This window comes from Epinephelus lanceolatus, chromosome 7 (assembly GCF_041903045.1).
Source record: "Epinephelus lanceolatus isolate andai-2023 chromosome 7, ASM4190304v1, whole genome shotgun sequence".
NCBI classification, from domain to species: Eukaryota; Metazoa; Chordata; class Actinopteri; order Perciformes; family Serranidae; genus Epinephelus; species Epinephelus lanceolatus.
In genome coordinates, this window is record NC_135740.1 from 44,331,596 (window position 1) to 44,347,592 (window position 15,997).

Below are 15,997 nucleotides of genomic sequence, written 5' to 3' on the forward strand. Positions count from 1 at the left end.
CTCCGCCAATCACAGACGCTCTCCTACATGAATCCGTGTCGGAGTTTAGCCCCATGTTTAAAAAGAGATGGCACTTGAGCGTCACAAAGTTCCGTCTTGACTTAAGGGAACGTTTGACAAAATAACCTGAACTCAAGCTTCACTTATTGCTTTTCTCCAGAGCTTTTAACTGCATATTGTGGTCTTCATCAAGGGATGGAGTTTGCCGAAAGATCACTTGTGACAGAAGTTTCACACTCTGCGAACTTAATCCCCTGATGAAGCGCAAGAGATGAAGTTGAAAGCTTGTAAGTGAATCTTGAGTCAAGACAAAACTGAAACTCAAAGTTTAAAATATTTTCAACATGTCAAACCCATTTTTTAATTCATGGCTGTCCTTTATTCTTCTATAGTTACCTGTTAGCATCTTTAATTTGTTGTGCGTCATTTATGTGCATACGACATGTAATGAAGTCAATCATGGACGTTTTTGAAGAGGAAAGAATCCACCAGGTGTCGCCAAAATCAAACCAGAGCTGAAATCGTAATTGATTACATCTGCTGCCTGCCGCCTGACGACCACCAAAACACGGGCAAATGGCCTGAAAGTGTTCACAGAGTTACAGCAAAATATCTGTGTGTAGTTGGTGACCCCCTGACCTTCACTCTAACGCCACCATCAGGACAGTTCCTCTCCACAAGTGGTAAAAACTCTCCAACGAATTTTGTGATCATGAAATAATCTATGAACTTGACATGCAAAGATCCTAAATTATGTTTTTTTACTCATTCTGAAATCATTGAAGGATTATAAATACAGAAGGTAGATCATGAACTGTTAAAGAGGCTTTACGACAGTGTGACTGAGTGAGCATCATTCTGTGGTGTCAGTGTACAGTTTAAAAAAAAAACCTGAAATAAAACTGGTTTTGTGAATCTTGACAATGTGTGGAAACAGAAAAATAACTCCATTAGTCCAGTCTTATATCCATGACGTGACTGTTGATGTGTCCTCTCTGTATGATACTTCATTTTTCAGGACTACACACTAAAAGGGTCTGTCGATGTCATTCAGGTCAGGATTCCCGTCAGTGATGATCGAGCTGTGTAGTGATTGGCTGATGGGCTTTGACAGGCTAGTAAATGGTGGGCAGAAGGGAAGAGAAGCCAGAACTGATGAGTTTTAAGATTCTCTGGCTGTTGGTGAGGTCAGATTTTGGGGATGGAGGTCCCCGCTTCCATAACCTTCCCTCCTTTTTCTTTTTTATTTAGGGTAAATGCGAGCTACTTACGTTTTGGCTGTAAGCTCTGCTGCTTGTAGTCTTTATTTTTTCCGAAAAGTATCAGAATACGATGCTTCTGACATCTGGGCGTTAGGATGAATCGCCTCCAGCAGCAGCATTACATTCCCATCCAGAATGTACGTCTCAGCCTTCATCGTCTCCCTCCTGTATTTTATTTTTTTGTTAGTCTCAGATTATTTTTGTGTCCGGCTGAAGCTGCCTAGCTTAACAGACTGTAGACTGAACACTGTATCTGCTGGTGAAACTTTACTCTGTAACTCTGTACTTTTTACTTTTGTTGACATTGTGTTTTGAACTAAACTTTAATGGTTGGCCCAGCCTGTTTCTGATGTACACACTATGTAGAGAGACGGACCTGCTGACACGCCACACGAAAGGTCCAGCTTTGAATAGAAATACTGTGATGATGGAGCCTGGTGTGTGTGTGCGTGTGTGTGTGTGTATGGACATGCAGTCAACATTTGTTTTGATGAATAAAAAGGCCAAATGGAAACTGAACAAGTGGTTTTAATACTAATGTATTTGATTCATTTCTCTGAAGGGATAGGTCAGAGTTTTTGAACCGGGGTTCTCGCACATAGTATGTTACATACAGTAGATGTCAGTTGACACACCCCCCAGTTTGGAGAAGCAGGCCGGAGTCTGACACGGAAGCTAAGCAACGTACTGCTGTGGAGGGGTTGGCAACAAAACGAATTTTAGCCACCTTTAAAATAGTCCAAACTAATGAAGTCAGTCATCTCTGCTCTCGTCAAAGCCACCAGACTCCATTAACAAAAACACTAATTTAAGCTCTCTGAACACAGGAGCTGCTGGTCTACCGCTGCTGCCGTCAGTTAGTTAATCTATGTTATTGTGAGACTTTGGTGAATCCAAATGAACCCTTCTAAAAGCCAAAGTCACACAATAAAACAACCTGATCAAGGCAGCAGTACACCAGCAGCTCCTGTGTTCAGCAACGTTAAATCGCCGTTTTTCCCAATGGAGTCTGGCTTTGAAAAGAGTGATACAACGGCTTCATTTTCCTGTCGGAAATCAGTCTGACATCGAGGTACAGCGGTGAAAATAACCCTCAGTATAGTGTAAACTTAAACTGATACTGATTTTTTGAGGTGGAACTTTTTAGGTGGCTGACCCTGCCACACCAGTCATTGCTTAGCTTCCATTTTGGACTCCAGCTTGCTTCTCCAACCTGAGGGCGTGCCGACCACCATCTACTGTATGTAATATACTGTTCATGGATAAGTACCTCATACAACTTCACCTCAAAAAGTCTGTACTATCCCTTTAAGATGGCTACATTAATTAACAGCCAAAATTTTAAAACAAGAGAGCATGTTATGATGGGATCACTCCAGCAGCAACACAGCGATTCGTGATATAAAACAAAGCGTGGAGCCTTTTCATAAAGAGCAGTGAAAACAAATCATTAAATGGAAAATAAATGGAAAACTGGGAACTTTACTGGCTTTTCTTTAACTGATTGACAGCAGGAATTAATATTTTGATCACCATCAATGAAAAACATTCAACTTTTGTTGTTAGTTAATTATTTTTTATGTCTATTATTTTTTTCTGAAAACAAAACAGGTAAAATACAATTAAAGTTCTTGTGTTGGAGTACTAAAAAAAAATACTTGAAATAAAACTAACAACAGTATTGCTGAATTGTTGCTTACAACTAAAGGTGACCGAGGTTTCGCAGTCAGGAGGACTCACCTCCTGAGAAGCTGAGACCTACAGAACGCTGTTAACCCCAATTTACTAACTCAACTTATAAAAATTTCGGAAACAGCTTTCACTCAAAACTTTCATTTTAGTACAAAACAGTAACGTAAAAGTTCTGAGTACACCAGACACACAATAAATGCGTCACATGTCCCTCTGACAGGAATTTTATGTAAGTTTAACATAACTTTTTATGTGGTTTGAGCAATAATTTCTGTCATATGAATATTTTACATCACTTGTTTTTATTTTTGAATTATAAAAATACTCTGTGGCAGGCTTAGGTTTCTCAATTACTAGAAAAATGTAAGAGATTAATTCTGACCTAAGAAATTCTTATATTTACAAAGGCGGGAGGTCACTTACTGTGTACACAACTTAACGCATGGTGCTATATGTCTTTTACTACAGCATTAACTGTCGCCCATTAGAACCATTGCGAAATACATAAACATTAATGACTGTGTAATGGGTAACGTGAGTGATTTACAACGCCTTTAAATGCAGTTTTCTTCAGCTTATGGCCTTTAAAATGTTGTCTCCGCCCATTTAGCCCCAACATGCCACAATATGTTAAGTGCTCAATGATAGAGTTGATTGGCGTGAGACTAATTAGGCGAAATCGACTTTATAAATTTTAGTCAAATTAACTCAAAACTCAAAAATTGTTGGCTTAACATTAAAAAAGTATGTCAAGCTCACAATGGGTGAGTTTTTGTGAACATAAAGTTTGTACATCATTTTGACAACCGGGGCATTTGTGTTGACATTACATTAAAATTTTGTGTCATGGATGGATTGGGGTTTACACTTAATTGATAACATCTTTTAAATCACTTCTTAAAACGTATATCCCCCCCAAAGAATTATAATAATTGTATCATTATTTATTATTAATATTAATATCAAGCACATCACTTGATTTAAAAAAAAAAGCCATATCTTTTTAATTTTATTGCCTTCTATTTTTATATTACGGGTATTTTATTTCAATTTTAATCAAATAAAAATATTAGAAATTATAAATAAAATTTATTATAATTTTTCATTCCCTGTTGTACGTCACTAAGTGTTCCTCGCTCGTCATTGGCTGCCTGTGCCTGTCACTCATCAGATGGGCGGGACCATGGACATTCCTCCTGTCGCTGATGGAAAAAAAAAGAGAGAAAGTTTCCAAGATGGCGGAGTAGCCCTGCCTGTCCACTGGAAAACAATAGAAACAGCACAGAAGGGACAGAGTTAGCCTGTTCTTACTGGACGAATCCGCTCTCAAACCGTTCACATCCCGACTCGGGCTCGGCCAGGTGGGGAGGAATATCCGCGCCGGGAACCTCGGGAGAAATAAATCTGAAGCATGATGCTTTATTTAAACGCTTCAGGCTAGCCACCTAGCCTGCTAGTCGAGCTAACGTTAGCCCGTCTACCAGAAAACATAGTGTTAGCAGCTAGCGGCTAACGCTACAAGGAGGCGGAGGATCAGCTGTTTGCTAGACAGATGCTGTAGGAAGGAGCGGACAGCAACGCTTTCACAGTAAGTGAATTTAAAAACTTGTATCATCTGGGAAGTCTTGTCGTTTGTTTTGTCGTAGCGGTTGGTAGAAATAATGTTTTTTTTCACTGGCTGAGTAATTACTGCCAAGTTTGTGTAGCCAGCGCTTAGCCAGCTAACTAGCTCCTGCCCCCCCGCTAACCAAGCTAACTAACAGTTAATACTCGAGCAAAAATAAAAAGTTTCAGACAAGTTGGAGACCCGTTATGATGCTCCCACGGAGGGTAACACCATCGGTAACAAATACATGGTAGTGAAGCCAGAAGCTAACGCGAGCTAGCTCCAGAAAACACCCAAATTTAATCATAGTTTTTTAAGGAATTTTCGACGCTCCAACTTTGATTTTTTGAGTGGAGGAATGTTGCTAACTTAACTTAGCTCAACGGGAGTTAGTTTGAAAGCGAGACAGCACACTGTTTCATTGATTTGAAACTGAAATGTAGTGTGAATTATTTATTTGCAAAAAAAAGTAGCGGGCTTTTGTGTGTTTTCACACCGCAGGGAGAAATCAAGGGTTTGTGTTTTTGATTTGGGGTTAAACGGAGGCGTAATGTGGCTCTAACAGGACTCTGGTAGCTCTGTTTGTTACACAGCAAGTTAAATCAGCTGGTGTATATCATGAGAGATCACAGTATACAGTGAGTAAATTCAGGAGGCTGAATGGTATTGCACCCAAAAACCTTAATTTTCCTCTTCGGCAGTGAGTGCCGCTGTGACTGAAGGCCATTAGCAAGACAAAGGTCGCCTCCATGGAGCCAGCACAGGAGTCTTTGTAAAGGGCGAGGGGGGGTGTATATAGACGCCCAGAGTGAAAAAAGAGCCAAATTCAGCATTTTATGGACGAAACCTGAGCCGGGAGCTTTACTATTATTGATGATGGCGGATTTTGTTACACCGCGACACAGCGCGGTGATGGAGAGGCTCCGCCGGAGGATCGAGCTCTTCCGGCAGCATCACAACAGCTGCGAGAACCGCTACGAGAACGCGACGCTGGAGCGGCTGGAGCATGAGAGGCAGCAGACCTTCGCCCTGCACCAGCGCTGCCTGCAGGCCAAAGCCAAGCGGTCCAACAAGCACCGGCAGCCCCAGCCCAGCGGCGACCAGGCCGGACAGAGAGCGCCCGGGAACGGCGGCGGCGGCAGCGCGGAGCTCGGGGAGAGCGGAGGGACGGCGGCGGAGCAGAGCCGGAACAGCACCCTGATAGCGGTGAGTGAGCACCAGACACAGGCGGGATGTTACAGCACACTGCAGACACACTACATCTGTACATAGCACTTAAATGTTTATGTCTACCGTGCCATGCTTTGCTGTTTTTAGCCGTTATGTCTATTCCTGTGCATGTACGTTGAGACTAACAAAACCCGGATTCAGATTCCTTCCATGTGCACGCACACACTTGCTCGACCAATAAAGCTGATTCTGATTCAGCCTGGTGGAGCATTAATAAACCACCAAGAGGGAGGGCTGTATGTGCTTCAGGCAGTGCTCAGAGTGGCAGCCTGTCTCAGATATTTGGTATTTACAGATTAGATTCAGATTGCTTCATTCACTCCATGACTCTGTCATGTTTCTCATGATGATGATGTAGAGACGATTGTGTGCTCTGCTGTATGAGGCCAGACATTAGTGGTGGGTAAGTGGACCAAATAGTGAAGGGTTATTGCACATACCCTTAATTAAGTGGTGTTTTCTAAACCGACAAAATCAGCAGTAAGCAGCCAGAGCTCAACTGGTTTACCTCTCATTGTTCAAAGTAGTCTTTTGAAAGTCTCATTTGTGGTATTATCAGTCAACAATGCAGGAGAGTAGCAAGCACAAACACTTTTTACATGACTAAACATCAGAAACTCAACACAACAAACACCCCCTAATGATGAATCAGCACCGCTCTTAAACAGTTTCAATGAACTCGTCATCATCTAGCACTGCTAATAAATGTGTAGGTTACTGAGGAGGAAGTGGGTATACTCTCTTATATATTTTAGTGGCTTTTGGCTGAGAGGTGGCTGTACTATAATCAGTCAGAAAATGACCTGTATATACCCCATATACCTGCGTAAACCCTCCACTGCACCACTGGGCATTGTATACTATCTTCAGCGGTATACCCAAATGTACAGCAGATGAGAACAAATCAAGTCAGTGCAAATCAGTTTACTTTGAGCTGAGCATTATGCACAAAATCAATGACATTATATGAATATGGATTTATGATAAAGAATCAAAAAGGCACGTGGTCAAATGAGACTTACGCATCTCATTTAGCTAGGTATTGTGTTAGTGTTTTACTTGAGCATTTTATTATTTAAAAGACTCAAATTTATACTGTGACAAATATTTAACATAACATTTAAGTGTTTACAGCTCAGCAGCAGTAAAAATGGAAAAGTTAGGTGTTTGTGTTAATAGGTTAAATAAGCAGTTGGCCAGAACGTTGATTTACATAATAAGTGTGAGCCACAATTCACACGTCACCTCACATTTATACAGAGAGACTCTATAATCAAAGGATATATTTAGCTTTGATCGCTGATCTAAATTAAATCAGTATTTGTCTGATGGCATCTGAGAAATCTTGCACTGTCAGTTTGTGGTTTGACAAAGATGTTAAGAGTAGATAATGAAATCTTGAGACTGTTGGTCGACTTAATTTCCTGTGTGAAGATGTTTTTCAAATGCTGCCTATCTGTGGTAGGGGTGAAAATCTGTAGGCACCTCACGATTAAAAACTGATATAGAGGGTTACAATGTGATTATAGAATGATTATTGATGCTAAAACATTTTTGATTCATAAACATGGTTTATTTTTCTCACTGTGTGACTACTTGTTACTTTTAGCGTATTTATAATGATCCATAAAAAACAGATTCGTACAGATGAATTTACTTTCATTATCCTCTATTAATACAATAGTAGGGAGTTCGAATGTGAACACACTGCATGTTTTACATCTAGTAAGTTTCAACTGTAAGGAGCGTACAGCCTGGTCTTACAGACTTGTTAGAGGCGATCGTAATGTTGAGAATTGGGTTTTGAATTTCAGGTAATTGACTTTTCTGCATTGAGACAGAATCTTTCAAGAGAGAATCGCAATGCTTCTAAGAATCATATTTTTCCCCGGCCCTGTCAAGTTGATGTTTTCGTGTGTTGTCATGTTGGTGAAGGTGTTTCTTTGTTTGCTTGTGTTGTGTCTATTTGCAGTGTTGTCTTTCAGCGCCACAGTAAGAACAGGCCTAAAACAACACTTAGTACCAACGTGCAACACGTCCACATCCTCCTCAGTGACACTGTTACAAACACACTGACCTACAGTTTGACAGTGAGCTCTAAACATCAGACATTTGACTGATTGATGATCTGTTTCTGCGCTAAAGCACCTGATCATCAAAACCCTTTGACTGTTGTGTGTCTGTATGTGTCAGTGATTGACAGAGGAAGTGTTGTTTTGTGGCTGTCAGGTCACATGACCTCTGTGTTTCTGGCTGTGGTTGCTTTCACAGACACAGACTGGATTCGTTCAGCTTCTTCATGACTGTCCTTGAGCACAAAAATCCCAGATACCAAATCCAGACCGGTTTTTAAGGCTTGGGCCTCCCTTTTTGTTTTAATATTTTAGCAGGGTAGGTGCAGAACAATAATTCAGTTTGCTAATTTACAGAAGAATAGAAGTCTGTTAATCATTTAACTGATTAGTTTGATTTAAAAAAGCCACATGTATGCATTTCTCTGCTTTTCTCCATCATATCATTTAGACTTATTCACCGTGGGGTTTTAGATGGTGTTCAGGTCTGACTGTTGAAATGGACTCTGTGAACTGACATTTTATAGACTCAACAAAAAGCAATTTATCAGTTATACAGCAGCAAATTCATGTATGATTGTAGCCTGACATGTTTGCATATGCATCTGATTAAAGGTGCACTTGTGATCCAAAGATAAACCAAACTGCAGCTCAGCCCAACACCAAAACTGAAACCACAGGATTTAAATCTGCTGTCACTTCCAACCTGATTGCAGAATTTAATGCAGACACTCGCACTAACAACTAAATCTCAAGATAGTAATATTTAGTCATGCTGTTTAAGGTTTGCTTACATCAGCAGTGTCTTTAAACACACACTAGTATGTTCCCTTCAGTGCCATACAATTCTTAATTTAAAATATATAACTCTTCATTAAGATATTCCTGATTTATTCAGTCAAAGCTTAAGCAAAGCAAAGTGTTCCTCAGTTTGGTTTTGTAGTTGTACTCCTCTGCTGTATTACAGTCTGTTAACGTCTCCACTGGTTCTGCATGAATCCAGACAGACTGACAACAGGTGTGTGTGTGTGTGTGTGTGTGTGTGTGTGTGTGTGTGTGTGTGTCAGCAGAAACTCAGCTGTTAGAAAACAGAGGAGTGGAGTGTGGAAGAGTCCAAAGTCCATCTGATAGTTGAGTCTTAAAGCAGGTGAGACTGCCGGTGGGATTTATCAGGTTTAAACCCGCAGCTCAGGACACAGAACAGGCTGCAGGTTTACACCAAGACTTCAGCTATCTGTTGTGAAAGTACAGCTCTAATTTTCTACATTAATCAAACTGCGTTAAAACAATTTGTCAAACTAATGCACAGAGAGAAATTCAGAGAAAATCAAAACTTACAAGTCCTTAAAGATAGTATGAAAGACAGGCCACTAAGACTGTGTCTACTTTCTTTGTTTCCAGGTCAATTTTTGTAGAGACCTGTGTCCACAGTGAAACACCACAACAATGTGAAAATGGTTAAATCTCTTCTTCTTCATTGTCTTTTTTAAGTTAACAAACAACAAAACTGCATCAAAGCCAGCAGGAGGTGAGGAGTGGGCGCACAGCTCAGCTGACACAGTCAATTCATGGTCGCAAAAATATGTAATTACAGAAAAAGTTTAAGGTGACAGAAAGTTGTCCTCTTAACACACAACAGTCTGTAACTCTGCAGAGATTCAGCTGGTTCCACCTCCATTCATTCTCCTCCTGCTCTCTGATCACCATCACTGTTTTAATTCAGCTCATAAACACTGCATGTTAAACGGCTGCTGTGCTGCAGATAAAATTGTTATTTTAGAATCACATATCCAGGTAATGACATGAGCTCTGATGTGTGTCCGGCTAATATATTTTAATGATCAGTGGCATTTAAAATGATCGATAACAGTGAAAGTTACAGGCACAATTAAACACCAAGCTGGTGTTTTAGGATTTATAAAGCTCCTTTCACTCTGCACAAAACCCACCAACACCTGCTAACATCTGTCTTTTGTATGTAGCGGAAAAGGTTTTAATTGATGTTCACACCTGGGTCAAATGACTGTGCAGTAGTCACAGGTATTTTTCAGCTCCGACTCCAATCGTCATTGATAGAAATGCAACATGCGGGTGAACATGCTTCTTTTAGCCCCTTTACCAGCAAGATGCGATGACACGCCATCACAAAAAAACACCTGTCTCTGTCCAATCAGCACTCAAACATCGTTCCCAATTAGTCTGCACTGAGTTCGAGAGAGGAAAAAGAAGTAGCCATGGTAACATTTTCACTAGATCTCCATGCAGCTTTCTACTGTTTACTAACCGGTTTCCAGTCTGTCCATCATGTCGAACATGACACACTAGTAAAAGAAAGGCATGCTCATCTGCTGCAGTGCCTTGCACACAGCTCTAGTCTCTTGGTAATGGTAAGGGGGTTATGGCCTATTTTTAGTGGGGTTTCCCATGTTTAAAAAACATGTACACACACTAATTGGAAAGGGGGTACAAGATTTACCTTGAGGCTGTTTTGGATCGCCGTTCTTTGGTGAGAAAAATGTTGTTTTAGTGTTGATGAACGGCTGAAACTGAGAGAAGCAGACGTGTTTGCAAATAAAACCAGTTCAATATGGATGTACACAAAGGAGATGCCAGTGGTCCTTCAGGGGGTTTGGTTTCTTTGGGTTTTGTGGTTACTGAGGACTTTTTAGGGGTCCGTAATGCAGTTCTGGTGACCACTGACAATGCACTTGTAGTCATTGCAGAGGTTCTTGGAGTCCTTAAGTAGTTCTTAAGGGTCTTTTTTTAAGGGTCTAGTATCTATTAAGGAGGTTTGAGGACCCTTCAAGAGAATGTTGTGGTCACTCGGGTGTTTCTGGGGCTTCTTTAGAAAGTTTTGGTGTCTTTAAAGGAAATTGTAGGGTTCCTTTTCCATTAGTGCTGAGAGATATGGACCAAAATTATATCTCCTTATAATCTATATAATATATCCTGGTATTTTCTACATAGTGGGCTAAATATTCAGTTTTAAGTCAAAGCCACATGTGAGATGTCACAAGCACTTTTATTTAAAAGGCAGTGATTAAAAAAAAAAAAAACGCAAAAAATGCAGACGTTTTTATGGTTATGAAAAAATAAGGACATTGATATTTTTATATTTATTATTATTTATGCACATAGCAGCGAGACAGAGAGACTTTGTTTGTCTGTGTTAAATGGGCCTACATCTTGTGTATGAAATGTCTGTTTTGTCACTGAGCTGCATTTTTATAAACACATTTGTCGCCTGTATGCAGGCTCTGTCTCAGTAGGTCCTGGGGTCCTTTTCAGTGAAGAGAGGTTCTGAAGCTGTTCTGGAGGTTCATGTTGTAAGAACACCTCCTCACTAAAGACACCATGTTGGGTTCTACTTATGTGTTTCACCCTTCTGTGGATGTCCTTAGTGTCATATTAAATCAGACTGGTATCAGGAGCGCTCCACCCTCTGTATCTAGAGTCAGTTTGTTTCTCAGCGTGAATCTGCTCTCAGCAGGAACAGGCTGACAAACTCTGACTGGAGTCCTGAGAGGTGACTCAGTATGAACAGAAACCCCCCACCGCCCCCTCGCAGCTGACTCATCACTGTGAGTGTCGCTGTGTGTGTGTGTTGGTCCTGAATACTAACACTGTCAGGAAACGCCTCGCTCTGCTCCATGTCGACAACACGCTCTGTATGGCTGCTGCAGGAGACGGGCCCAAATAACCTCAGCAGGGCTGTGAGTGGCTTCTCTCAGCAGTGATGTCACCTACTGTAGGTCAAAAATCTAAACTAAACATTGTCCATGATAATTAAGTCCCCGAGTCCTCAAATGAGTTCTTCCTAATTAACAGCTTCCTAAATTGTTACTGTTACTAAAGTTAGTCACAGTTGTATTTTTTATCAATCTACAAACAATAATAATCACAAATAAACAAGTTTCAACCATAAAATCTGATCAGGTTTTGGACCTTGTCCACTTTTGTGTCGGAATCAGCTGCTGACTGTAATGGCAGAGGTGGCTGCCATCTTGTTTTTACATGGATTAGAATGTTGTGCAAATTATCCATCTGCACGTTCACCCACCGAAACCTTGTTATGACTTACTTCCTCTAAATAGTCAAGGTTGATCGTCTACTCACGCTCTGCCAGGGCCACTAGATGGGACATAAAAGTGTCCATGAAGGAGGACAAGAGGTCTGAGTGAAGTAGAATGAAGGATACGGTCAAGTAAACCCAAAATGGCCCTCTAATGGGCCTTGCCATTGGTCAGAGGGCTACACATACTAACATACTCACATACTTATAGAACTGGAGTTACATCCAGGTAACTACTATTTACATACTTCCTGCAGAAATACACACACATGCACAAACATGACCAATACACATGCATTTAATGGAGATATCCGAGTGAGGGTGCTGCCCATGGTCAGACACCCTGAGCAGTTGGGCGTACGTTGTCCTCCTCAAGGGCACCTCGGCAGTGCCCTGGAGGTGAACTGGCACTTCTCCAGCTACCAGTCCACACTCCGTACTTGGTCTGGATGGGAACTCAAACCAGTGACCCTCCGGTTCTCAAGCCAAGTCCCTTTGGACTGAGCTACTGAGCTCACAGCGCCAGGTGTTCCCAGTCGGTCTCCCACTCAAGCACTGACCCGGCTTGACCTTGCTTAGCTTCAGAGTTGGGATGAGATCAGACGTATTCAGGATGGTATAAGCAGTAAACAATACTTTATACATTTACTATGAAAATACATCAGCTTGCATTAAAATACAGCTCAGATACAGACCAGAAAGGCAGCTTAAAAACATTAGTGTCCTCTGATTTCTGTTTACATACCTGGTACAAATTTATCTGTGATGACATTGACCAGTAATATCAGCCAGCAGAGATCTCAGTCTGGTTCTAGCAGTTACTGAGTGTTTACCAGCTCATAGAAGAAGAGACAAAACAAAAACACAGTAAAAGTCAAATAAACAGCAGTGACTGAAATGTAAAACAACAGATTCAGTGCAAGAAACAAAAGATTCATGCTGGAAAAACGCAATCAAACTATGATAAGCTGACGTAAACACACCAGATATTTTGGATTTTTGTGGCAAAGCGAGAGACAAAACTCTGAGGATGAGTCACTGCGAAGATATTTAGAAGCCTTCATTTTTTTCACTGTAATGTTAAATATGCAGACTCGGTTGTTTTAGTCACAACAAAGACTTTCAGTGTCTTCTGAGCAGACTCATCTTGGCTTTAAACATTGCTCTACAAAATGACTGCATATTTTTACTTTGTCAGACTGTTACTGTGCACGTGGAAACTTTAGTGTGTGAGTGACTGTTCTGTCGTGTCATTTAACTTCTGTCTCTAAAAAAAGGTGTTTAATTTATTTTAAATAGACCTTGACATGCCACTAACACGAGGTGTCTAATTATTAACTGTATGTTGATCATTTAATTGATCAAAGTTGGGAAAATACTCTCCAGAAAGTTGTCTTTTCAGACTTCCTATTTTATCTGACCAGCAGTCAGAGATCCCAAAGATACTCACATTTATAAATCTGTTGTCAGGAAAAAGATTACTTACTTTACTTTGATTTAATTTCTTTTATTTTGAAGTAAAAGCAATTTACTGACTAGTAAAACTGTCATTAAGATAAAATCAACTACTCTTTTGGCATGATTTCTTTTGTCAGTGCATCTGCTCAGACCAGAGATGCATGATAATATCGGCATGTCATTGGTATCATCTGATATTGGCTATATAATGAATCGGCCAACATGCTTTTTCTTATTTTGCACAATTAATTCTTACTATGCATATTAATGTTATATTTCATGTCTCCATCTGCTGGTGGCCCATCACCATAAGAGTATGCATGGATTATATGATGTTAATTCCACTACAGAAGAGACTTGATCACTAAAATTAGGTGGGAAAAAGTGGATTTATCGATATAGAATCAGTTATCAGCCAAATGAGTTGTTACATATCAGCATATTGGATATCAGCAAAAATCCAATATTGTGCATCCTCATTCCAGACTGTAGTTATTCTAATTATAGCACTTTTATTTTGTTTTCTTAATCTTTTTCCTTCGTTGTTGCATAACGCTGCGGTTCCCTCAGGCTACCAGCTGAAGTATTAAAGGAAACCCCAAATCACAGTTTGAATCACAGTGAAAAAGATCAACAGTTGACTAATTTGTAATACTTTGCAGTAGTTTTGTAAGAGTGAAAACTCAAAATAGACCCTGTACACTAGATTAGTGCTGCTGCAGTGAATTTCATGCCTTAAACAGCATCTCAGCTGGTATTTTTAAGAGGACATTGTTTCTGTCATAATATGGGCTTCAGACCTTTGTGAATACTCTGTTTCCGACATTTTTATTCTACTTTGGCTACAAACTGACATCAGCTCGTGACAGATTTCTAAACAGGGATCGTACTCCTGGACAGGCAGAGTACTTGCACCGGCAAATGTTTGTATTGGGTTATAGCAACAAATTTCTATTGTGAAAAATCCCCAGTAAAATTTTCTGAACAGAAACCGTTACAACTGGACATGTTCCAGCAGGAATATGATTTGAAATTGTGGAATTATTAACATCGGCAACCAAGATAACATGTTTCCGTGATGAAACTTTTAACTGAAGCTTTTATTAGTGATTTTTCACAGTAGAAAGAGACGCTATTCTCTGTTACAGTCATTTCTCAGCTGCAGTGGTGGTGCGGTGCAGTGGTTTTAGATCATGAAAGCATATAAACGTGTTCTCATAGAAACCCAAAATACAAGTACTCTGAAAATTAGCATAATAGGTCCCCTTTAAATGACTAAAAAATGTCCATGCTTGTGGCAGATTTCTGTACATAGTCATCTACTCTAAGTGTGTCCATTACATCTGCTGCTACATGTAGCTACATGCTAACATGAGGGAGACAAGTAATCCTTGTTGTTGATGTTAACTTCCCCCTGATTTTAGATCATATTCCTGCTGGAACATGTCCAGTTGTAAAGACTTTGGTTCAGAAAATTATATTGGGGATTTTTCATGGTAGAAATTGCAGCTATACTCCGTTACAATCATTTGCCGGATGCAAGTTCTCCGCTAACGTACATGTAGCTACGTACTAATGAAAGTAAAACCAGTAGTCTTGGTTGCTGATGTTTATTTCCTCCACGATTTCGGATCATGTTTCTGCTGGGACATGGCCAGTTGTAAAGAATTTGGTTCAGAATTCTTGGGATTTTTCATGGTAGAAAATGCCGCTATACTTTGTCACAGTCATTTGCCTGCTGCAAGTGCACTGCTAACGTACATGTAGCTACATACTAATGTAAAGGAAAGCAGTAATCTTCATTGCAAATGTTTCTTTCTGATTTTGGATCATATTCCTGCTGGAACGTGTCCTCTTTTGGTGATTTTTCACGGTAGAAAGTGCTGCAGTTCTCAGTTACAGTAATTCCCCAGAGGCAAGTACATTGCTAACGTCAGGGAAACATGTCATCCTGGTTGCTGATGATGTTCATTTCTTCTTGATTTTGGATCCCACTCCCCCTGGATCATGTTCGTTTGTGTTTAGAAGCTTTTATTAGTGATTTTCCATGGTAGAAAGTGCAGCTATTCTTTGTTACAGTCATTCAGCTGCAGAGACGCAGATGTGTAAGACCCGGAAACGGTGACCAATCAGAGCAGACTGGACTTTTTTTTTTTTTTTGAAGGGTGGCTTAAAGAGACAGAGTGTTTCAGACAGAGGGTGAATACAGGTGTTCCAGCACAGACAGTATGAGGAAAATAAATGTAAACATGTTTGTAGAAACCCAAAGTACAAGTATAAATGTGAAAGTTAGTGTAATAGTTTGCCTTTATTTGATTGAAACTGTTTAGGATGTCTTGAGTGCAGCCAGTGAAGTTCGACTCAAACCCCCCAAACTGCTGAAATGTCCTTTAGCAAAACACTGACCTCGACTGACCTGTAAACTCCCTGTGGAGAGACACAGCTGTACCAGGGACACAGTGGTTAAATGGACACATTACTTGCAGTAGTGACAGTAGTAAATGTTGTACTATTAATTATAGTATTAACAGTGGTATCATAGTTTTAGTCGTAGTATCGGATGACCAAACATGACAAGTGAAGCTTGCTACAGTCTCCAGGGACT

At 40.3% G+C, this 15,997-nt stretch overlaps 1 protein-coding gene across 3 annotated transcripts in view; it reads left to right on the top strand.

Moving 5' to 3' along the window:
• Window positions 1-4,174: 4,174 nt before the first annotated feature.
• The window catches only part of maml1 (mastermind-like transcriptional coactivator 1), a 32,455-nt gene continuing 20,632 nt past the window's right edge, over window positions 4,175-15,997 (top strand). The window contains exons 1-2 of one of the 3 annotated variants that reach the window (XM_033633075.2): window positions 4,175-4,542; window positions 5,262-5,766. In XM_033633075.2, the coding sequence (XP_033488966.2) occupies window positions 5,434-5,766 (333 nt within the window). In that variant the 5' untranslated portion in view covers window positions 4,175-4,542; window positions 5,262-5,433. Of the gene's footprint in view, window positions 5,767-15,997 lie in introns of all 3 variants that reach the window. The other 2 variants (XM_033633076.2, XM_033633074.2) reach the window with 2 other exon arrangements.